The 25,128-nt window shown below is 34.3% G+C and overlaps 3 protein-coding genes across 5 annotated transcripts; 2 read left to right on the top strand and 1 right to left on the bottom strand.

Moving 5' to 3' along the window:
* Window positions 1-116: 116 nt before the first annotated feature.
* On the bottom strand, window positions 117-4,719 carry LOC123216769. 2 transcript variants are annotated; one of them, XM_044637332.1, is made up of 6 exons: window positions 4,096-4,719; window positions 2,967-3,163; window positions 1,445-1,727; window positions 1,218-1,303; window positions 1,022-1,113; window positions 117-928 (listed from the first exon to the last, which is right to left on the bottom strand). In XM_044637332.1, exons 1-6 carry the CDS (start codon window positions 4,402-4,404, stop codon window positions 675-677), a joined length of 1,221 nt encoding a protein of 406 aa, XP_044493267.1. In that variant the 5' UTR covers window positions 4,405-4,719; the 3' UTR covers window positions 117-674. The 2 variants fall into 2 exon arrangements, with proteins under 2 accessions (XP_044493267.1, XP_044493266.1); XM_044637331.1 differs by having other exon boundaries at window positions 1,445-1,730; window positions 4,096-4,718.
* Window positions 4,720-8,956: 4,237 nt separating this feature from the next.
* LOC123215452 (nicotinamide adenine dinucleotide transporter 1, chloroplastic-like) lies at window positions 8,957-12,588 on the top strand. Of its 2 annotated transcripts, none has more exons than XM_044635549.1 (9): window positions 8,957-9,342; window positions 9,532-9,627; window positions 9,799-9,905; window positions 10,293-10,341; window positions 10,475-10,560; window positions 11,265-11,359; window positions 11,456-11,544; window positions 11,620-11,714; window positions 12,037-12,588. In XM_044635549.1, the coding sequence occupies exons 1-9, from the start codon at window positions 9,273-9,275 to the stop codon at window positions 12,271-12,273; spliced, it is 924 nt and encodes a 307-aa protein (XP_044491484.1). In that variant the 5' UTR covers window positions 8,957-9,272; the 3' UTR covers window positions 12,274-12,588. The 2 variants fall into 2 exon arrangements, with proteins under 2 accessions (XP_044491484.1, XP_044491483.1); XM_044635548.1 differs by having other exon boundaries at window positions 8,958-9,342; window positions 10,451-10,560.
* A 6,410-nt stretch (window positions 12,589-18,998) lies between these two features.
* Window positions 18,999-25,128, top strand: LOC123215466 (kinesin-like protein KIN-14I). The gene is given in 20 exon segments (XM_044635568.1): window positions 18,999-19,359; window positions 19,990-20,156; window positions 20,253-20,393; window positions 20,482-20,718; window positions 20,819-20,890; window positions 21,014-21,082; window positions 21,165-21,239; window positions 21,351-21,482; window positions 21,578-21,659; window positions 21,803-21,898; window positions 21,992-22,165; window positions 22,264-22,370; window positions 22,463-22,641; window positions 22,832-22,993; window positions 23,074-23,327; window positions 23,436-23,599; window positions 23,690-23,714; window positions 23,717-23,835; window positions 24,151-24,632; window positions 24,722-25,128. Coding segments are annotated over 20 exon segments (2,988 nt in total). The 5' UTR covers window positions 18,999-19,241; the 3' UTR covers window positions 24,855-25,128.

Below are 25,128 nucleotides of genomic sequence, written 5' to 3'. Positions count from 1 at the left end.
GGTTGGGTCTCCTTCCCGGACCAGCTCAGTTCAACACTTGACTAAGGCTAACTTATCTGTGGAGTAGAGTATGGCATCTCATTCTACCAACTGTACAATGCCCACCAAAACAAAACTTAGAAACCCACCATTATCGGAGTGGGATTGTATGTACTGCCAACTCAAAAAATTGTAGCTGCAGATACAGGTTTATATGTGCAAATACAATTACATATGTTTCAATTTTTTGTTGTCATCGCAAAAAGGACACGAAATAATCACATTGACACAGACAACATGAAAAGGCCAGTTATTCACCAATATATTTGCAACATAAAATTCAATTCTGATGCGTGCGAGATAATCTGTCCTTTCATACGGTGATCACAGGTCCTCTATCCCTGCCTGAAATTGAGAAAACAGCTGACCTCGTGCCAACTATCCCTCACGCACTTAAAGTTCTACAGAACTTTTCCATACTGCACCTGACAAAAAATGGATGCGTCTTTTACTTGTGGACACCGCTGCTTTTACGAGAAAACACATACACAACTTTAAGGATGAGAAGGCTGTTTGTTAGGAGGGTTTCTAAGTAAATGGCATCTCATCTGTGACCGTATATCATTCCATAAAACTTGCACCTTCAACTTCACAGCTTTATGGAATAGCATTTCCATTGGAAGTTTATGCCCCTATCATCTCCACTGTGAATTGTGTGAAGCAAAGAACTTGAAATCGGGAAGATTAACATGCAAATTCCCAAGCCAGTCGTCAGCAGCTTGCAACAGAGAGTTTGCTTGCTTCCGTTCATTAGCTCCATTAGGAGTCAGAATTGAACCTCTCAATTTATAGGAAGCAAGACCAAAAACAGGTAGGGGAATTTTTGGAGAAGCATTTACACCGTAGACCTTCCCGCCACCACAAGCATTAAACTGTTGCAGATTTTTCCCTGTATCATTCGCCAAATAAAAGTAAATTTAAGACTTAAAAAAGGCATGTTGTATTAGCAATTATGGAGAAAGAGAAAGTGAGTGATACATACTTCCAGCTTGTATTGATAAAAAATGAAAGGTCAAAAAAGATGCATCCAAATTTTGTAAGGTTGAGCCCACAGGTATTCTGTAAATTGGATACCTAAACCCCGAGTTTCAACTTATCATATATGCACAGCAAAATTAAAATAAAAAATAAATTAAGAAAGAGGAAAATAAGCAGCTCAACATCATTTGCTATCTTACCATGCCACAGAAATCCAACTTGCAGGCAATAGATCACAGCTCCTGTACATCCTGATCTCTGGATTCTGAGATGCAAGACTTGAAACCTGGGCATACAGTTAGGGGTCAAGCAAACTCAACATGAACTTGTCTTTTCATATAAAGTAAAATATGGACTAAGGATAAGTAATATTCATGAAGAGAAAGCAGATATAATAATCTTTACATTATTATGCACATAGACTTGCCTTATCATATAAAGGTTGTCGATGATGTGGTTGTTCTTGCTCCAAATATTCAAAAACAAGCAACCCAGGTGAGCTGCAAACCTCGGTTTCATTACTAAACAAATTCATAGGAGGTTTATCTCTCAATGTAAGTCTGTTCAATCTCTGGAAATTCAAGCTCACAAGATTATGCTGACCCCAGGTTCCATCAACAACCCTTTTGGCATGCCTTTCTGCTTCACAGTCACTACTTCCAGCACCAATCGTCTCCCTAGAAGACTCAACATCACTATCTTCACCAGGCCTTCTATGGAAATTAGAATAATTATAAAAAAAAAAAAGGTTTAGGTACAAATTCTATGCGGATAGCATCCATGGAAAAAAGAAGTGCAGGAAATGAATGATAAGTCCTCATAGGCCACAGCTAAAACAAAAAATGTCCCCACATAGATCAATATTTAATGAAAGTAAATGGAAAGATCAGAAGAAAACCAAAAAATAATTAAGTCCCCACTTAAAAAAAGTAAACGAGGGGATTGATTAGAACATTTATTTTTGGCACATGGCACAAGTTAGACACTAATGCTTAAACTCAACCACCTATTCTAGCAAGGACAATAAGCACCATGTTGAGATCTCTGTAATAGACATCTCATTTTACCAACCTTTTCAAATGGGAATAGATCGACAGTTTTGAGGCCAAGATACTAACATTACCAAGTACACATTAATAAGTTGCAGCATGAAAAATTTCATCCCTAGAAAACTTAAAAAAAGCATTATTAACTAAGATAACTTACTCCTCCAAAGATATCCATCCAAATTAACCATGTCATAGGTCTATGGGTGACAACAGTATGCTAACTTAAATAGAAATGAGATCAAATTAGGCAGCAAAAATATAGTACCTAGTATTGCAAGAATGAGTTTCAGCAACTCAATACAACAAAACCTCAAGCAGAAAAGCTGCTCAGCTATTTAAACAGGGAAAACAGTATCAAATAACTGCTTGCATGACCACATGCCAAATTCAAGAGGTGCTAAATGAACACATGTTTCTGACTTTCTTCACTGGATAAAGGGAAAAAATGGATAATACATGAATGAAGATTCCAAAAGTGAAAAAAATAATAATAAAAGTAAAAACGAGTATCAAAGTTGCAAAGTTTAAGCATGGCAATTAACTACATTAGTAATCAGTCTCTGGTTCAAAGATTGGAAGAGGATCGTGTATCCGCACAGGTTTAAACACCACATATATGTAATAGTGAACATAGATCATCTAAAGTCAGACTACTATACAGGTATAGAAGAATGCAAAGCATACAAAACAGTTTGGGGGTCTGAAACAATGTCTCAACAAAAGATGATCAACATAAAAGTAGGCACAAAACATAAGGGAAGCATTCAGAGAGCAGCAGTCGGAAAAAGTTTTATTTTAAAAATAACTCATTGCAAGAGTGCAGCAATGACTATAAAGAGTTACAAATTAAGAGATCACAACTAATATAGGAAAATAAAATATATAATACAACAGGCTCACCTCAACCATGGGTCTGTATACAATTGAATGCCTGATAAAGATGGGACATAATACTGTTTAACAGAATCACTTCCATTCAACAATAGCGGTACTTCTACTCCATACACACTCCATTCATTGAATGATTCCCAAAGATCCCCAAGACTGAAGACTGGATGAATATCAGCTTCATGATTTATCGATCCCCTTATTCTCCCCTGTGGACCCAAAAGCCACTGATCAATAATTTAAATAAATATTCTAGTTTTATTGGAGAGCTCAATACATAAACAATATAGGGGAACTCCAAATATAAATAAATCCTTAATTCTCCATCACACAGCCTTGAGGAACAAAAACAAAATTAAAAAAAAATAAGTTGAACATTAAGTTCAATTTAATTGTTTTACCCAGTGATTAAAGTTTTGCTCAATCCATATAATTCACTGTAATATATCCATGAGGGGAGTTCCTCATTAATAAGGAAGGGAAACATATGCACATAGTATTTTACAATCCATCTGTCGCAGAGAAAATTATATGTGACCTGAAAGCCATTAATTAGTTTATACAACAAATTTGATGTCATTTAATAGAGTAATTAGTTTCCATTGTAATGTACACTGGCTTGATAAGCTGGCTTATAGTGTAAAAAACTTAACGAAGAAAAAAAAAGACAGAACACATTATTCAAAAGTCTAGTATTTTCTTCTAAAATTCTCTCACTACATCTTCTCCTTCCTCTGAAATTCTGAGTTTCTTAATCTTCAAATCTATTCTGTGCCTTGTTCTGCTTCTTCTCTTCTTCAATTTAGTTTGGTTCATAACACCACCGCGTTCATTGATATTCGTAATACAAACATTAGTGTGAAATATCCGCTATTTTCTATTTTGTTAAAGAGAAAATCAATGACTAACAAAGGATAATAACAATTTTTACAGTAAGTTTATTCCTCAAACTGATAAAACCAAAACCCTCCGCTAAACCCATCCAAAAAACATTTAGTAGAGCTCAAATTTTATTACTCAAGATTGAATGCTTTAGAATATGTATGATAAAATATTGAAATTAAAATCAAATTAACAAGATTCTAACTTTCTTCCGTTTTACAGTTTTCAAGAAAAATCAGGGGAAAAGTTTTGCACCGACCTCGGACAAGTACTGAACCGGAACATAAGGAGTGACGGATTCCATGAGCCGATCCAAATTAGTCATGTCGGCATTTCTTGGTGGAGAAGCCGGCGACGGTGAGCAGAGCGAGTTAAGCCTGCACAATGTGGACTCGTCCGAGTCAGTCCGAATCTCTGCCTCGACCCAGTCAACTCGAGTCTCCTTCTGTAACGACGGCCTCTGCTGCTGCTGCAAGAGCAACTGCTGGTGCCGTCTCATTGCCGGCGGGTTGTAGAATCGATCCCCCGCGTGAGTTCGAGTCACAGCAAAGCCGCCTGAGTTGGACATATCGGTAATTTAGTAGAAATCCTAAGGATCAAGAAAAGACAGTAAAAAAAAATGAGAGTGTGTTTGGTGGAAATGGAGAAATGAAATACAAGAAAAAGACAATTGGGGATAAAGTTGGTATTAAGGGGTTTTGAAGGGGTAATTAAATTTGAGGAATTCGAGTCGAAAAGCCACGATGAGTTATATTTTCCACTTTTCGGGAATTTTATTTGTGATTTGTGAATGTAGATACAGTTTTGGAGAAGAGAAAATAAGAAAGAGAGAAGAGATGACGATAATGAAATTGACTTTTTCCTCCTCTGGGTTTTGACAAAATATTAGAAATAATTCATCTCCTGGTCCTGGGCTTTGAACAGCCATTGTTGAAACTAAAATGGCCATATTGACCTTATGACTTGAATTGACGCATGTAGCCTTCACCGAATCCTACGGTAAAATTCAAAAAATAACATAAGGAAATCAAATGGATAATTCTGACCTTTGACTTCAACTACCCTGGTCCCGCTATATTTCCTTAAAATGGAAGATGACAAGGGAAGGGAGGAGGATAGCTTGATTGCATTTAGAACATATAACGATGATTTTAATAATAAATAATATAAAATTAGAAAAATCACGAATTAAAAGCATTAAAATCAGAAAACCTAATGTTACATAAATGTTAAACTAAAAATCTATATTTTTTTAATATAAAATCTAAGTCTCATATTTTATTGTTTAAGATAAAAAATAATATTATTAACTTGGGTGTCCAGTCAAATCCATAATGTTTATATTTTGGCCAGAATGTATTTTATAAACGGATTTGGACACAATTGAATAATCAGGGTTATAGCGGTCGTTGGCTGGTCTACGTAGACGAAACAACAGTCTACATATGACGAGGCCAAGTAGAGGACAGATTAGTGGCGCTGAACTGGACTAACTAAGCAAAGAATGATAGTGACAGACTCGTGAGTAGATAGATATATTCACTTAAAATTAAAACAAGTTGCATCGGACTTTTCATAAGACAAGAAAAGCAAAGAAAACACTGAATTTATATATGGCATTGCCATCTGAACTATAGACCCCAATTTTTTTAGCAAGTTACAGTCCATCTTTTATGGAAATGGATTGCCTTCCAAAAAAATGGCCTATCAATTTTGATTCTCCAGATAATAGAGATAGAGAAAAGTTGGATGTATGTTTACAGACGGATTTAAACTTAATAATATCAAAAGCTGACAAAGCATCATTTTGTCATTTTACAGCCATCCCATCACCCTGAGTTGCATTCGCAAGCAAATAAAGAGAGTTTTCAGCTGGTTACGTTCCGTTCCCGAACCACCTCAGTTGCTAGTGAGAAAAGTAGTCATTTTCAGGGACATGATATGAGATGGAATGTGGAAACCCAGGTCCGATGGTCCTTAGGGGCTTGGCCTACATGTCAAGAAGGACCATTATGTGGTTGAAAATTAGAACAAGTGTTAGTGCATGGGCCACAGGCCCACAGCTTTTAACCCGAAAAATAGTTGCAACTACCCCAGGGTTTTTACCCTGATAAATGTTTTTTGAATTAGATTATTTTTTTAGGGATTATTAAATCGAGTAATTAAGAAGGGATTTGAGCTTCTTATCCTTTTATATTTAAAATCTTCTTATTTATCATTTAAATTACTCTTATTTAAAATTATTTTATCGATTAATAAATTATATTAAGTTTTGGTTTTACATTTGTCTCTTTCAATTTTAGAATTCAAACTTTTTAAAAAGTTTTTGCAAGAATAAAACTTCCACACCCATCAAACTTTTTGCTGCTATTACCTTCCCTTGAGCTATGATTATCTTTTTCTTATTTTGCTTTTTTAAGATTTAAATGTTCAAAGCGATTTTAATTTTTTAAATGTTTATTTTTAGATAATCTTTAAGTTAGTTATCACTTTAACTAAGTATTATACCATTAATCATATAAATTTATCAAATAAAAGATTGATTTATGTGGGGTGGTATTAGCATGAATCACACAAGATTGAAGGGTCACACTTACCCTAATGCCCCACAAAACTAAGAGACTCCGATTGGACTTAGCGGGAAGGAGAATTTTATAATTAAATGGGTTGAATATTGCCCGTGATTCTCATGACATCGGATTTCCAAATCAGTGAGAAATTATGATAAGCTTTTGGACAAATAAATTTAAATAATTAAGCAATTCCTTAATAGTTTTTTAAAAGGCCAAAGGACTTATTCCCATCCATGGTTTGATTTTGTCCCAAATTTTATCTGTTAAGTTTGTAAAATCCCAAATTCCACATTTTATATATTAAAATGAGCAAAAATCGTTAGTAAGAATGGCAGTAAAGTAATTATTTTCTCATAAAAAAAAACTTAAAAAAATAAAAAATTATTTTATTTAAAACTGAAGTCTAGTATGACATAAATGCGGGCAGTGCTTTTCAAGGAGCTTTTTTACGTAATTTTTTGGTTGTGCACGCATGGAGCATTTGTTTCAAGAATCTCTAGTTTTTTGGCTCTTTGTGATGAATGAATCGGCGATTTAATGGGAAAATCTTGGCGTGGTTGAACGTTTATTACAAAACTTTCACATGGACGCGTTTAAAAAAAAATCGGCAACGCCAAATTTCCCACAAAGATTGTTCATGGGGATGTCATCAACGGTTGGAAAATTTTAACGAAAACCAACGATCGTAGATCATTCATGAATGCTTTAGCCAATAGACTTGTGACACATGAAGCGTTCTTTTGTCATTTAACACTCAAATTTGAAAAAATTGGACGAGTTTTTAATTGGTTATTCATTTGATTACGAATGAGAATGCGCCACGTGTTCTGAAAGTTTAAACAATAAGAAAGTAAGTCTTTTGGCCTTCATTACCATTTCAATACCCTTGTGAGAGAGTTTTCTCTATAATTTTTTCTTTGTAAAGTTATGCAAAAATTGGTGAATCGTCTGTGACAGCAACAACGATGATCATGAAAACAACAATATTGACAATGTAAAAGAGTTTTTCAATATACTTTTTTTATTATTTGAATAGTTTATATAAATTTCAAAAATACTGATAATGACAATAGAAATTTCATTACATGAAGTTTAGTAACAACGACAACAAATTTTTTTGTTTAGATTATTTATTAGAATTGGTTAACATGTATGAATTTTTTTGGAGTTTACCTTACATAAATTTTTTGGAGCTGTATGTTGTCTGTTTGAAATTCAATGTTTCTGTTGTTTTAGTTTCAATTTTTAAGATTATTTATTAGAGTTAATTCACGTTAATAAATTTATTAGAATTGGTTTGCATGTGTAAATTTATTGGAGAATGTAAATTACGTTAAAGAATACGAGGAGCATTAATTTGGCCAAGGTAAACTGATAATTTAAATTGAATTACTATCTATAAACACCTTATTAATAATTTCTATTGAAGGGTGGGACTCAAAATTGGAGGGTATTTTAGTCATTTAACTTGATAAAGGATAAAATAGTTATTTAAATTTTAAATTAACCCAAAAAAAAGGGTTAATTTTAACTTTTGAAATTTAATGAGTAAGATTTTGAGAAAACATCAAACTATGGGTGGGAACAAGTCTTTTGCCTTTTTTAAATATATAAAGGCCAAAGGACTATTTCCCCCTGAGGTATGTTTTTTTTTTAATTTCTTCTGTTAATTTTGAAAATTTTATTTATCTATCTATGGGTTAACTGAGTCTGTTAGTTATATCATTTTCCCTTTCAAACCCAAAAAACTAATAATTTTCCCCAATTCAAGTTTTTAAAAACTGTATTTTCCCTATAGGGTTTCCAAACCTTCAGATCTAATTTTTTTGGCTACGACTGGTGATCTCCAAACATCTACTCTTCCTCTCCGATGGCCCATCCTTCTAGTTGTACATCTTTCGATGTTGTATGACATCGTTATCGACAAAGATGACGCGTCTTCGTCTCTGACGAAGACAAATAATTTTTTTCAAAGACGAAGACTTTTCGTCGTCAATAAAGACGTTCCCTAGGAGGAGAAGAAGTCGTACAGTCGAAAAAAGGAGATGCCAAAGAGGAAGAGACATCGCTTGGAGATCATCGGTCGTTGTCGAAAAATTTAATTCAAAAGTTTGGAAACTTTAGGGGAGAAAATATTGTTTTTAAAAATTTGGGTTGAGAAAAAATTGTTAGTTTTTAGAGTTTTGGGATAAAAACAAAATTAAATTTAAGTTTATTTTTAATATTACAGATAAAATGATGAGTTTTCCCTTGAATCCGTCAATCTGACTTTTTTTTAAACAGTTTATGGGTAGGTAAATGGGGTTTTCAAAGTTAAAAGGGGGAATTTGAAAAAAAAAAACATACCTTGGGTGAGAATCTCGGCCATATAAAACTAAGAAAATTCTGTCCTTAATTTCCTTTTAGACCCAAATTACAAGTACGTACAAAATTTTGAAAAATAAAAAGGTAACAGAAAGAGAATTAGGAGTTTATTATAATATATGTTTTGTGGGACCCATTTGGGGCGAATCGACGGAAAGAGAAGTGATGAAACGAAGGCCTCATCTTTATAAAAGAGAAAAAGGAAAAATTGAATATACCTCTTCCCAAATTTCATGGCAACTTATCATCTCCCCCTTTGCCTCGCCTCGCCTTGCCTCAGTCTCATCGACATTCTCCTTTTGACTCAAACACGTCTCTTTAAAAGCTAAACCCAGCCCTAACTCTACAGTTCCACTCACTTACATACACACAGAGCTTTACCTTCTGGCCATGCCACTCTGCTTCGCCACGATCTCCCTCTTCACAGAGGACTACTTTAATTCTTTAGCTCAACTCCCCGCTTTCTCTCTGATTCTTTGCTTTTCTTCGCTTTCTTCAAATGTCTGCCGATTCTCATGCCTCTAATTCAAGGGGCCTTCTCTGTAATGCTGCCTCCGGTGCCGCTGCCGGTATGTAGATTTCGTCTTTCTTTTTTAATTTATTTTTTATTATATCGACGAAAGATTAATTGATTGCTTGAATATGCGTTTTTTCTATGTTTAAGTATCTGATAATATCTTACCTGTTTTTGGGTGTGCTTAATGATCTCATTAATGATTATGGCTAATCTTTAAAATTGTTTGGAAAATCTTGTGCAGGAGTTATTGCTGCTACATTTGTCTGTCCATTAGATGTTATAAAAACTAGGTTTCAGGTTCACGGGCTGCCAAAGCTCGGTAATGAAAATATCAAAGGTATGTCAATGCGTACACGTATTCTCTTTTTCTTTGTAGTGTCAATAATTTACTGTATATGCCAAATTCTAATTATATCTTAGCAGTTGCACGGTGCTTCTTGTTGTTCATGAATTTTATTTGGTTTTCATGGTGTTTGTGCTACAATTTGAAGGTTTATTGTTTGATCAGGTAGTCTGATAGTTGGTAGTTTGCAACAAATATTTCGCAAGGAGGGATTACGTGGTATGTACCGGGGGCTCTCTCCCACAGTGCTGGCATTACTTCCTAATTGGGCGGTGAGTAATGGCATTCCGTATTCTAGTTTCAAACCTGTGTTTATTACTTTTTAATGATTTGATGGGTATGTCAATAATAAATTTGGTCAACTATTCCAATTTCCTATTACAACTCTTTTCTTTTACTTCTCTCTGTGCATTATATTGTTCTATGGTTACTTCTTGAACCCAAAAAGAAAGTCATATGTCATCTTGGAGACATTCTGGTTTTAGATATGGGTCTTTTCATAACTGTTTTCCTATATTCTTAGAATGCAAATACTTGTTGAGTCAATTGTTTCGGCCTGAGTTGTTACTTTACAGTTGCAGTAAATTTTTTTCTTCAAGGCTGCATCTTTTTTATGCTTTTTTGTTTTATTAACACTTGATGTGTTATAACCTTTGCAGGTTTATTTTACAATTTATGAGCAGCTCAAAAGCTTTCTTTACACTGATGGTTAGTGCTTGGCTTATCACCTTCATCATGGAGCTCGATCAATTTATCTGTTATTTAGTTTATGCTCTTAAACGTTTGTAAAAATATCTTCTTGTGGTTGCATGTGTAGATGAGAATCATCATCTTTCTATAGGTGCTAACATGATAGCTGCTTCTGGTGCTGGAGCTGCAACGACCGTTGCTACAAATCCTCTTTGGGTTGTGAAGACAAGACTTCAGGTGCATATACCAGTTTCCTGTCTTTTTAGTCTATGTAAGAACATTATGTGAAAGACTGATAGAGATGCGATGGTAGTAGTTTAATGGAAGTCCAATTCTCTTGCAATTGACTTATGGTTTGTTGCTTTTGATAAGTTGCCTTTGGACACTCTCTTTTAAGAAATTTTAATTACTATCATAAATGGCTTGGTTTCTTGATATTAAAGCTGTATGCATTTGTACAAGATAAACTTCATTACACTCCCAAAAGAAAAGCTCATACTGGTCACAACTAACAAACATGTTTTGTGGAACACAGTGCGGGAGAAAGAATTATGTTAGGATCCTAAATGCAAAGTATAAGACTTAGATTTCATATCAGAAAGTATAGGTTTCTGGTGTTAAGTGTATATGGTTTTGGACTTTTCAATCTCAATAGTTAGCTTTTAGGGTGTAATTTTCCCAAGGTCTGTATCAAATTATTGGAAGAAACGAAAGTTTAGATATGTCTTTTCCAGTGCTATCTGTAACTTGGTTTCACAATTGGTATATTTTAAAGCCATGATATTCCTGAATCATTGAATGCATTATCTTGGCAGTGATGATGATGATACACGCAAGCATTGTTTTAACTTAAGTGTATTGGACTTCATTACCTTTATATGGTCTTGGCTTATAGAAGAATTGAAGCTTTGAGCAATCATATTTGTCTCTTTTTCCTGCAGACACAAGGAATGAGAGTAGGTGTGGTACCATATAGGAGTACACTGTCTGCTTTAAGGAGAATAGCTCAAGAGGAGGGTATTCGTGGGTTGTACAGGTTCTGTATCACCATTCATTAATATCAAACCTTGATAATAATCTTCTTCTCAGAATTAAGTTTGCTGATGTCTGTTGTATTCTGTGTAATGAACAGCGGTCTTGTGCCTGCCTTGGCTGGTATAAGTCATGTTGCCATTCAGTTTCCAACGTATGAGAAGATCAAAATGTATTTGGCCAGTCAAGGTAATTTTCTCTCTGGATTTTGGTGGTTTACTTATCAAAAAAGATTTTGTGTTTTATTGAATGTGTTTGTATCAGATAACACTACGTTGGATAAATTGGGTGCACGCGATGTTGCAGTTGCTTCGTCTGTCTCTAAAATATTTGCATCTACATTGACTTATCCACACGAGGTATGATGACTTTTCTTTTTCATAATTTGGGAATGTCTCAGATTCTCATTGTTGTTGTTTTAGAAACTTTTTGACTTGAAACCCCCCAAATCCAAAAGTAGTTTTGTCCAATTGCTATTACTCCATCTCCTTGAGCCTCATTTCAGGTCTTTTAATGTCTCCTCAGTTATAGTTGCAATGGAAATCTTACATTAAAAGATTCCACAAACCTAGCTAGATAAATCAATGCAATATTGGTTCTTCACCATTGCATTATAATGATTCACTATCACAACAGTTTGAATAAGACAATGATAAAGTGCTTTATTTTGAGATGGTATAGGTGGTACGCTCAAGGCTTCAAGAACAAGGCCACCACTCTGAGAAGCGATACTCAGGTGTGGTTGATTGTATTAAGAAAGTGTTTCATCAAGAAGGCGTAGCGGGTTTTTATCGGGGGTGTGCAACCAATCTTCTCAGGACAACACCAGCTGCTGTTATCACATTTACCAGCTTTGAGATGATTCACCGATTTCTTGTATCTCTTTATCCGCCTGATTCACACCCTCACACGCTATGAAGATAAACAACAATATGCTAAGAAGATATAGCATTTGGTAATATTCATCCTCTGACATGACAAGGTTAATTTGACTAGCTGTAAATTGCTTGGTGATGATTATAATTTCTATATTATTTTGGTGTATAATAAATTTGCCCAGTAGGTTTCAGCAACCTTCTCAAATATTGTAGTCACTATTCCTTCATCCAAGCAAATGTGATAGTTATGTTATACCAACAGTGAAAATGACAATAAGGTACAATTTTGACATTTAGGATTGCCATTTTTTTTTTTAAGATTGTTGAATAAAAATCGCAATTGCGGTTTTCCCTTTTTTTTGTTGTTTTTGGTAGGTGTTAAAAATTCAGGAAAGGAGTAATATATGAGATGACAAATAAATTTTACTAACTAATTCATATCACATTCAGTCACGTTACATGTATCTTTATTTTTAGGAAGGTGGTGGTGGTGTTTTTCGCTAAACATACCCTAGTTTGCTACATAAATGATTTTTCCTTTTTTGTGTGTGTTTGATTTGAGAAATAAAGGTTTACCTTATTTCTTTTTCCTTTATTATTTATATTATATGTAACCCTAAACTTTAAACTTTGTTGCATCTATTTTACCTTTATTCAAACATCATTAAGACAAAAAGACCCTTTATTTTTTACTTCAACATCATGGACCACAATCCAACCAGCATTTAACATTTTGCTTGGTTACTGTATTGCTTGGCTAGCACGTTTGGGCTGCTGCAACACTTGGGTGGTTGTATTGTTTGGTTGCTGAAACTGGGATAGGCACACCCCCAGATTGATGTTGCACCATTGTTGGAGATTGGGCCGGACGCTTGGTTGCACAACTGCATGCATACAGGTTATGCTCTGACAGACAACGTCGTGTTACACTTGCACGTGTCAACTGGTGACACAATGGGCGTTATGGGCAAAATGAAATAGGCATCTCCATTTGAGGTCGAATTGGGCCATGCGAAAATGCTTTAGGTCGCTGGTTCATCATTCTGAGCTTTGTCTCCACTTAAGGATAAGCTAAAATGTAAAACCATACATGCAATCCCAGCCCATCCATTCTCTTGTATTCAGGAAGCAGGTTCAAGTCAAAAAGGTTTTTGATTTCATCCTTCCAGGAGAAGGAGAGGGGTTATGTTTTGAAAAACAAACAAATAGAGGTTTATTCAAATAACTTTAGTTATATCTACGCTCGAATCAATTCAGTCATTCATGATAAAGATGTTAACACACATAAGCCATGTTCTAATAAAAACTTAGTCATGGACAAGTTTTCTATGATTTGTTGTAGAGATAGAAATTCTTAACTTTTTTCCACCACCTTTAGCTTTAGCATGTTGAATTTTCCAATTCGAAAGGCCTTGGATTACACCCAACAACTTGTCCTACCAGGCAATTTTTTTTCTCAAGATAATATGGACAATTTAGAGGATTGTCCCACAAAATTATGCTAGATTTTTTTGTGTTAAAATGGGAATTCTTATCCATTATAGAATTAATTTAAATTATATGCCCTTTTATGACATGCCCCACTCAAAAGCTTGGGGCTAAAACACAGGGACTTTTGTTAGAATAATCCTCTTTACATCCCACTGCCAGTAATGAGAGTACTAATAAAGGAGAAATTCCCATAATTCGAGTATTTGACAACTCATGATCGAGAAAGGCATTCCTTTGAGCTTCATTGTAAAGATTTAGACCAAGTAAAAGAGGCTTGTTTCGTGAGTTATCACTCTTATTTCCTTGAATGAAGAATCTTTCCCTCTTGTGTTCGACTGGATTTTCTGCAACTAAAAGAAACAACAAATTGGATAGATTGGTTATGCTAATAAGTTTACACACAGGGTATCAGATCATAGTAAGATATACAAACTTTTGAATTACTCAATTTAATAATTGTAAAACCAATTATTGAATCAAAAGTTTTATTTATTCAATATAGTTTATTATATTCCTAAAAAATAATTCAATTTGAATAGAAATTCTAATTATTAAAAGAAAGAAAAAAACCTCTTTCAACATAGTATAGTCAAGTTGGTTCCACTGAATTGATTAAAGGCAAAAGGCATTGAAAGAACAATAAAACTATATACATAATTTTGTATATAAACAATAATATGTTATATATAATTAAATATTATTTTATCTTTAATTTTTAATTGTTCAATCACATAATAATATATTATTATTTATGTATAAAATTATATACATAACATTACTAATAAAAGAATCAGGAGTGCAATGTTTTCATGATTTTTGGAATGCTTGCAGTCGGCAAGCCCCACTTCTAAATTATAAAGAACGAACCACCCATCTATGATCATCTTTCTGCTCTCATTTCTTTCTATTTTACTTTATAAGATGAACTTAAACAAGTAACAACCACCACTTCTTTGGATGCTCCTAGAGAAAAAATTCTTTAAAATTAAGCGTTAGAGTATTTCCATTCTTTAAAATTAAGGGTTAGACCATTTCTATTCTTTAAAATTTAGGGTTAGACTTTTTTGTACACCCAACTTAAATTAGATTTGCTGTGGAGCTTGCTTTCCAGATGGGATTGATCCAGCGAAATTAATTTTCCCTAATTGAACTGTTTACATTATAGCCAGCTAACATTAATCATTATAATGATTATGAGTGCTTTAACTTTTGCCCATAACATGGGCAAGTATTGATTCTTTTACCATGTGGGCTGTGGCATCATCAACTTGGAAAATATATAAAGTTGTGTGTAGTAAATGGCAATCTTTCAATCCCTTTGGTATATTGGGCCACAGCTGAAGAGACGCCACCACTAAAATCTGTTGTGGTGCAAAAAACAAAAAAGTTTCTATAGCCGGCCTGTTCTTGATGGAAAAGTGTAAAATGAAAAAAAAAAATTTGTGAGTACTGTTTAATTTTATCAAAACCATCTTTATATTATCTTATTTAAAGTAGTTTTAGTGACATTGACCGAGAGCTTAACTTTGAAATCTATCAGCTACACTGGGATTGTAAGCCATCTTGTATCGTTCATTCATAAATAACTTTTTACATAATCTTTTCCTTAAAAATTTATAACAATAACAAATTTTGTGGATAAGATGACTTATATTATCTCTAATGATAGTTTGAAATATGATTAAGTATGAAAATAAAATTTTAAATTTTTTTAATAATTTTTAAGATAAATTTATTAATTTATTTAATATAATTATTATATAATTAATTATTAAATTTAAAATTTTATTTATTTAGTGTGATTAGTTTAACGGCATTTCCTTTTGCTTCAACGGTATAATCATTTTAAGGCCAAGCAAGCGTTAGCATTAACAGCGAAGCTGCGGTGTGTCTGGAGGGTGATAATTGATACCGAAGCAATTCATTCACCTTTATAGCCACTCAATTCCAACCATTATCTTTATATTTCCTTTTTTTCGTAATTATATTTCATTAATTTCTAACAGATTATTAAGTTTCAACCGTTTTCTATTACATCTTACAATTTATTTATCCCTTTAATTGGAATAGTCATGCTTAGAATCACAAGTCCACTACTTCCTTAAAATAAGCAACATCCACTATTATCCACTCTCTTGTTTGTCACGGTATTGCCCACTCGAAACTTAACGCGCTTAATCCTGCGTCTGGTTCTGTTATAAACTGACCGGCCGGTTCTTACCACTAAAGCCTCAACTTTTTGCAACATGTCAATGGTGACTTAAGAAACCTACAACTACAGGACACCTGGCCAGAGAACATGTTTCACAAGCTACGTGGCTACTGCTAATTGACCTGTTTTTAAACTATCAGAAAGTGCTGTGACCTAAAAAGAACTTAGAGGAAAAAAATATAATATTGAAAGCCTGCCGAATGCCCCTGAGTGGGTCCCAAAAAGCCGCGCTACGTGGGCCAGGTGGTACCCGAACCTGTTAGGTTTGGCTCCGAGCCGTCGATTTGAATTTTTTGAACGTTGAAGGTATATCTGAATGGCGGCTTCCATTACACATGTGCCCCTCCAATTTGAAGGTCATGTCGCTCTTGGCTCCTTGGTATCTAAAGATTAGGGTTTCTCCGGAATCTTCATTAATTTCAGCGGAGGGTTTCTCTTGAATACCAAATCTATTTTTTATTTCTTTAAAGTAAGAGATGAAGGGGTAAGTTAATATTGAGTAGCACAGCTGACTGAGGAGATGTAAAACGGATTGCTGCAAAATCTAGTAAATGATATTTACTTAAAATGCATGCAAGGTCATGATTTGTTAAATAAAATACGTATTTACTTTTTAGTATATAAATGTATACATATATAATAAAATGTTATTATATGATTGATTATTATTTTATTTTTAATTTAAAATTATTTAATTATTTGATGATATATATCAAATATATACTTATAATTTTATTAGTTAAATAAATAACTAAATGAATGATTATGGGCAAAGATATCACAGGCTTCTCACCAAACATTTCCACTTCATGAAAGATGCAGATTGCCAACCAGAGCATTAGCTTTGCCTATAAAACTTGACCATTAACCGTATATTGCTGCAAATCCATAAAGGACATTTTGATTTGTATTTGTAATTGATCTCTATTTCTAAAATAAGAAATGTTTTTAATTATTGTTTTCTAGATATTTAAGGTTATTAGGGTTTAGAGAATCAATGAGCAAATATGAGGCTAGTGGGAAAGCCAAAACTTAGTTTTACTTTATAATATACGGTAGGCCAAACAACTATTTCCCACCCAAGGTTTAGCGTTTTCTCAAATATCCCCCCTTTAACTATGGAAACACCAAACACCCACCCATGGCCGGTTAAATTTAACAAAACTCTAACGGTGGTAAGGGTAAAATCGTCATTTTTGCTATAATATTAAAAATAAACTAAAATAGAATATAATTTTGTCTCCCTAAACTTTAAAAACTAAAATTTTTCCCAAGCCTAAGTTTTAAAAAATCGCAGTTTCACCCTAGGGTTTGGTTTTGAAATCTCCGGCGACCTCTCTGGCTCCGTTGTCGATGGCCTCTCCCTCCCGAAGCAAGCTCTCCTTCCGGCGATCTCTTTCCTCCCATTTGGAGGTCCAATCGGCGTCGGAGACTCCTTGGGAGACGAAGAACTTCGTCTTCGTCTTCCCAGACGACGGCTTCATCTTCGTCTCCCAAGGCATCTCCGGCACCTATCGGACCTCCAAATAGGAGGAAAGAGATCGTCGGAAGGAGAGTTTGCTTTGGGAGGGAGAGGCCGTCGGCAACGGAGCCGGAGAGGTCGTCGGAGATTTCAAAACCAAACCCTAGGGTGAAACTGTGATTTTTTAAAACTTAGGTTGAAGAAAAATGTTAGTTTTTAAAGTTTATAAGGGCAAAAAGAGATAAAAATTTTAGGCGTTAGGGTTTTGTTAAATCTAACTGATCATGAGTGGGTGTTTGATGTTTTCATAATTAAAGAGAGGACATTTAAGAAAACGCTAAATCTTGGGTGGGAAATAGTCGTTTGGCCTATACGGTAACTATGAATGGCCAATGCCCATATATAATTTTTTGAAGACGTATAATTTGAAAATTGTGACATTAGGAGGGCCTACTAAATTGAACATTTGAATTAATGCTAGCGGTTGATGGGATGTTGACCAGGCAGGCAGCTAAGCCCCGAGGAAATGGACAAATAAAACTATCCAAATACTTTGACGTTTTGACTTTGTTTTTAAGGCCAAATGGCTAGTCCCATCCAAGGATTTGACGCAAACATAATTTCTTATCTAATAATTATTAAAAATTTAAATATTTTTTTATCAATTTAATTTTTTTATTATTATTATTAAGAATAAAATTATTATTTATTAAATTTAAAAAAAAAAAACTATTTTTTTTAAGTTTAAAACTTTAATAAATTTTTTAACTAAAATTTAAAAAATTAATATTTATCTTTAAGATTTTTCCAGTTATCACTATTGATGATTAGAGATGATGACAACGGTGTTCTATCTCTCCTTTAGTTTCTCAATCATGTTTTATTTTTGTCATCATCAATCAAAAAAATTGATCAATAAAGACGAATCGTGTCTTCGTTTAAAGATGAAAAACAATCTTCTTTAATTAGTTTTCATAATCAGTGATAGCCATAAATAAAGTGAGACTAAGAGAGACGCCGAGAGAAAGGGAGAATGTTATCGTTATCGATGACTAAAATCCTAAAGAGAAATGTAAATTTTTTAAACTTTGGATAAATAAATTTATTAGTTTTTATATTTAGAAGGTGAAAATATAATAAAATTTTAATTTTTTAAATATTTTTATTAACAAATAATTTTATTTTTAATAATTAATAAATAAAAAATTAGGTTTACACCACGTCCTGGATAATAGAGGTTTGGCCTATTTTTAAATTTGAACGTCCAATGGAGGAATATGGATGACATTACCTACCGACAAATTTAGAAGGGAGCCGGCAACAATCAAATTGGATTTATAGACCGTGGACGAAGAACTAGTTTTGCTTATTGTAGTAATTTAATAAATAAAATTTAGTAATTATAAAAAATATGCCTCACGATTGATTTTTGACGAAAAGTACTTTGCCACGTCAACGTTAGATACACGCGCTGTGAGTGCAATTAACCTGTTTCCGTTCAATAAATTATATTTTTTGAGTTTTGAAGGCTATAGGTTCGGAGAGAGGTTCGGATTACAGAAACTGGAGACTGGGGGGAGTGAAGAGTATTATAAGGCAGAGATAGCCTTCTACTTTGTATTGAGAAAAAATAAAGAGAAAAGCGAAGTGTCATGAAGAATGTGATTATTATGAGTAGAGGAAATTAACATCCACCAAAACAAAAAAAGCTCTCAAATATCAAAAAGCCAACTCCTCCTCTCCTCTCTCTACTCTTTATCTCTCTCTTCTCCGATCTCGCCTGTTCGTCTGGATTTGATGGTGGCATTTTGAGTGGAAGCGGAAGAATTGAAAGCTTTGTGAAATGGCGGGGGAAGGAACGTTGTCGTTTTCACTGGCCTCAGTAGTGGAGGATGTACTGCAACAACACGGCAATAGATTGAGGAATTTTGATTTGGAGTCTAGAAAGGCTGAGGAAGCCGGTACTCTCTTTTGATTTCTTTGTTTTTTGTCTCAATATTTGTAATTTAACTTTCAATTTGAATTTGTGTGAGAAACTTCATGTTATGTACGGTTTCTAATGTTCTTTCAATTACAGCAGCCTTCAATGCTCTGACATATGGCATAGAATGTCCAAGAAAGTAATTGAATTAAGATTTTTTTTTTCTGAATTTTCCCTTTTTTTTTTAAAGAAAGAGAAAAAAATAATTTGGGACCTGCAAAAATTATCCAAGGAGTTGATTTTTACCATGCGGCCGAGCTGCAATGGTTTTTGTCATCAAATAAATTTTACAACATTTTAATTTTTTTTTTTTACCAAACAGCTACAAATTTCTATTTCCGTTTTTATTTATATATTTATTTTTTAAATTACCATCCGAGTTTCATTTGTATTTCCTTTAATTGAATTATTTTCTTCAGTGCGTACTCTGAGGGGCGCACTGGAACAATGTGAGTAACACAATCTTCATTTCTGCTATATTTATGTAGTAACACATCTTCGAGTTATCCTTCTGACTTTTATAATCGTCTATATACCTATCGATGGACTTGGAGAATTTGATAAATTCGTAGATTTTTTACTTATTCTGGAAAGGATCTTTGTTTCGCAGCGTCAAGAAGGTATGAAGCCGCTGGGTGGCTAAGAAAAATGGTCGGAGTAGTTGCAGCTAAAGATTTGCCAGCTGAGCCTTCAGAGGAAGAGTTTAGGCTTGGATTGAGAAGTGGGATTGTCCTTTGTAATGCTCTTAACAAAATTCAACCTGGAGCCGTGCCTAAAGTAAAAACTTAATCTCTCTCCCCATCTCTAATTATTTCATTATTTCATTGTTAATCTATATTTTAATGAACCTTTACTTTACATAATTGTGTTTAGGTAGTCGAAAGTCCCGAGGCTGCTCTCATTCCTGATGGAGCAGCGTTGTCTGCATTTCAGTACTTTGAAAATGTGAGAAATTTCCTTGTGGCGGTGCAAGAGTTGGGGCTTCCTACCTTTGAGGCTTCTGATCTTGAACAGGTATGTCTTATTGTTGAAGGAAAGAACATAAAATGCTATTATAATCTAGAAAGGGTCTTTTGTTTCTCAACCTTCTCTAAATTTTCAGGGTGGAAAGTCTGCAAGGGTTGTGAATTCTGTGCTAGCACTTAAATCCTACAGCGAGTGGAAACAGACAGGTGGAAATGGAATTTGGAAATTTGGTGGAAATATAAAATCTACTACTTTGGGGAAGACTTTTGTCAGAAAAAATTCAGAGCCATTCACGAATTCCTTGTCGAGAACCTCATCAATGAATGAAAAGGCTTTAAATTCTCACTCTTCAGACCTTGACTCTAATAAAATGGTTGGTAATCTTAGCTGTATTAAATTTCTATCAGTAGTTCAGTCTGATAGGGTGAGAGACGAATAGCTCATAATAACTTTTTTCATATAATTCTTTGCAGTCAAGTTCTGCTTCATTGAGTATGCTTGTTCGTGCGGTTCTTTCAGATAAGAAGCCTGAAGAAGTTCCAATAGTAAGGTTTTATAATGTGTTTGTCCCATTAAACCACAACATGTAGAGCTACTGCTACTATAATTGTTTATAATTTAGTATTGTTGCAGATGCTAGTTATTTATGTCATCTTTTGCTGTTATAGTTGGTGGAATCTGTGCTCAGCAAGCTAGTGGAGGAATTTGAGCATCGCATTGCAAGCCAATATGAACAAGTGAATATTTTTTTAGTCTATGAATTCATTCTAGAATATAGATTTATCTTATTAATTATCTTTTTTTTTCTATAAATTGAAGCAGAAAACATCTCCAAAAGATATTGCTGCTGCGTATGGCAAGTCTGTGCAGAAATCTGCTGTTGTCGATAAAAAGGTGATTTGTTGATCTTTACCTTGTGATCTGGTTACTATCATCAACAAACATGTAACTCAAATTTCTTATGCCTTTTTTTTAAAAAAAAAAAATCTTTCTATGATGATTCAGCTAGAAGACAAAAATTTCAAAGTGACGAAGAAAGAGGAATGCTTCCGTAAAAATTACATTCCTGATGAGGAACTAAAAAAGAGGTCTCTAAAACAGCAAATTATCTTTGATCAGCAACAAAGAGACATTCAGGTAGAATAAAGTTTAGATGCATATCTATGTCCTTCTCTTTTCTTTGAGATGTTTCCTTAATCAATTAGTGAATTTATGGTTATACATTTTTTTAGGAACTAAAGCATAACATTCATACTACAAAAGCTGGTATGCAGTTTATGCAAATGAAATTCCATGAGGAGTTCAGAAATCTCGGTAGGGGTTTATATATACTATATATATTAATTTCTTTTTTATTTTAAGAGTGGTGGTATTTGTGGACAGGGTGAGCTGGGGATTTAATTAAAGGAAAAAGGATTGATTGTCTCATGGTTATTAAATTTTGTCTTTCTTCATAGGTATGCACATTCATGGTCTAGCTCATGCTGCTTCTGGTTATCACAGAGTTCTTGAGGAAAATCGCAAGCTATACAATGAGGTGCAGGACCTCAAGGGTAAGAAACTGGTAGTGCAAAGATTTTTGTTTGTGTTTCTATTGCTTTCAATAACTTCAATGGATTAATTGTTCTTCTATTACTCTTTCCTAGGAAGTATCCGTGTCTACTGTCGAGTGAGACCATTCTTATCTGGACAGTCAAATTATATGAGCACTGTTGATTATATAGAAGAGGGGAATATTGCAATTAACACACCATCTAGGTATGGTAAAGGATGCAAGTCCTTTAGCTTTAACAAAGTTTTTGGGCCATCTGCAACACAGGGTTAGTACATCTAGGGTTCTCACTCCTTCAATATTAGCCTTTCTAGATTGGCTATATTCTGAAGCTTACTTACAGATTGCTATAATGTCACATTCCAGCGGAGGTTTTCTCTGATATGCAGCCACTGATCCGATCAGTTCTTGATGGATACAATGTCTGTATATTTGCATATGGTCAAACGGGATCAGGGAAAACTTTTACTATGGTAAGATTTACTTGAGAGATATTAAAAAATATGATATCTGTAATAATGTTTGATAAAATTCCGATTTTTTTTACTTCCTGTTTGCAATATAGAGTGGTCCAAAGGAGCTCAATGAGAAAAGTCAAGGTGTTAATTACAGAGCATTAGGTGATTTGTTTCTTCTAGCAAACCAGAGAAAGGATATGTTCCGCTATAACATTGCTGTTCAGATGTTGGAGATTTATAATGAGCAAGTCAGGGACCTGCTTGTTACTGATGGGAGTAACAAAAGATATCCTTTTTATTTGATTTTGCTTCTCAGGTCAATATGAAAATCTTTGTATAAGTTACAAATGTTGAGCAATCTACAGCTCAAAAGTTGTAACTTATGACAATCTGAGCAAATGTGTTGTTGCTTGATTCTACATAGGTTCTCTGACACTTTTTTTATCCCCTAGGTTTTTTCCTTAATCTATTGCTACATTAGACATTCGTAACAGTTCTCAAACTGGCCTTAATGTACCAGATGCGAGCCTTATTCCTGTTTCATCAACAGCTGATGTTATTGATCTAATGAACCTTGGACAAAAGAACCGTGCAGTCGGTGCAACAGCCCTGAATGATCGTAGTAGTCGCTCTCATAGGTAACTATTTGTCTCTCTCTTTGCATGATTATTAGGATTATCTTTCACTTGGGACTAATTTTTATGTTATCTATTTGCAGTTGCTTGACCGTGCATGTTCAAGGCAGAGACTTGACTTCTGGAACATCATATCGTGGATGCATGCATCTGGTTGATCTGGCAGGAAGTGAAAGGGTAAACAAATCCGAGGTGACTGGAGATAGACTGAAAGAGGCACAGCACATTAACAAATCTTTGTCAGCATTAGGAGATGTTATCTCTTCTCTTGCACAAAAGAACCCACATGTCCCATACAGAAACAGCAAACTCACACAGTTGCTTCAAGATTCACTCGGTAACTTAATGAAAATAGAATTGTTAATTGTGCAAAGAACAACATTTCTTTTTTGTTTTTTTTTTTCTGACATCATAATCACTCCTCTTTTGGGGTTTCATTTTTTAGGGGGGCAAGCCAAGACACTAATGTTTGTTCACATAAGCCCTGGACCTGATGCCATTGGTGAAACAATAAGTACACTTAAATTCGCAGAGAGGGTTGCCACTGTTGAACTTGGTGCTGCTCGAGTGAACAAAGATAGTTCAGATGTTAAAGAGCTGAAAGAACAGGTTTTTGCTCTTAATTACCTTTTATATCCTTTTTTATACTACTAAGATAATTTAAATTCTTTTTGTTGAAGAATTTTAATTATCTTTCAGATTGCAAGTCTTAAGGCTGCATTAGCAGGAAAGGAGATCAAGATCACATCCAACATTCAATCTCTGGCAGCTCTGAAAGGTATAGAACAAAAACTAGTGAGTTGGGTGACCAAAACATCTATCGGCAAGCCATGGCTGATGTAGAGGTACTTCCATTTTCCTATAATTTTTTAGTTTATTGATCTTGCATATTAATGATGGAAAAATAATATTCAAAATTTACTAACATTAGAGTGTAATGGCCATAACTAATCTTGTAATGAGGGCAGCTCATATTATTTCACATAATTTTATTTAGGGAAATATTTATTAACGGCATTTGATCATCGAAGTGTCTGCTAGAGATTGTGATCTTTAAAAGATTAGCTTTACAATCATACGAAATTTAATTTAATTTAATTCAGTAATATTTTTCAAATTATTTAGTTTTGATCTCTTCAGAATCAAATCTGACTTTGCAGGTTCAAACCAACTCTGCATCAAGGCAAAGGAGGCAGAGCTATGATCTTGATGAGCTATTGGCGAATTCACCTCCATGGCCTCCAGTTGTTAGTCCAGGGCAAAATTATGGGGAGGATGAGAAAGAAATAGGCTCAGGTGAATGGGTAGATAAAGTGATGGTTAACAAGCAAGAAATTGTAAATAGAGTTGAAAACTCTCTTGGATGTTGGGAAGCAGATAATGGGCATTCACCTGATGTCTTTTACCAGAAATATCTCCAAGATTCTTCCAAAATCTATCCGGAACAACTCTTCATGGGAAGCAACCAGTTCAATGTTGCCACTTCAGACGATCTAGATGATCTTGATGCTGCTACCAGTGATTCATCTGAACCTGATTTGCTTTGGCAATATAATCAGTCCAAATTTGCAAGCATAACCAATGGGGTTGAGTCAAAAACCAAAAAGCAAAATTTAACAGGAGCAAAGCTCCCAGAAATGAGGTAATTATAGATTATAATACCAATGCGGTTGTTACAGTTGGTGAATTCACAAATTGAAACTGTTTTCTAATTTGCTAACTTTGTTGCAGGAACCTAAATCCTATGCTAGGCCCTTCACCTTCTTCAAGAAAACTAGCAAATGGGGTTGGTGTCCCTTTACACCGAGGTGGGAGGCAGCCTGCTTCTGCAGATGGGAAACGAAAAACTGGAAATAGAAAATAGGAGTGTCTTACCCACGTTTACATGGCGATTCTTTTATCGTCTTTGATTTTCTTCAATTCTTTGGAGAGAAAGGTTCGTTGTTTTGTTCATTATTTTTATTGTAAATGTTATAATATTATAGTAAAAATGCAGCAATAAATCCGGTTGCTCTTTATATGTGTAGTGGCGAGTTGTGATGTATCCTGACTGGGCTTGGTTTTGGTGAGAGTTTTTGTTTATATTTCCACTTTTATTTTTAACGGAATGAAACACCAAAATGGGCTTATTGGTTTGA

The sequence above is a fragment of the Mangifera indica genome, chromosome 5 (genome assembly GCF_011075055.1).
Source record: "Mangifera indica cultivar Alphonso chromosome 5, CATAS_Mindica_2.1, whole genome shotgun sequence".
Classification (NCBI taxonomy): Eukaryota; Viridiplantae; Streptophyta; class Magnoliopsida; order Sapindales; family Anacardiaceae; genus Mangifera; species Mangifera indica.
Note: the sequence above shows the minus strand (reverse complement) of the source record. Positions and strands in the feature narration are given on the sequence as shown.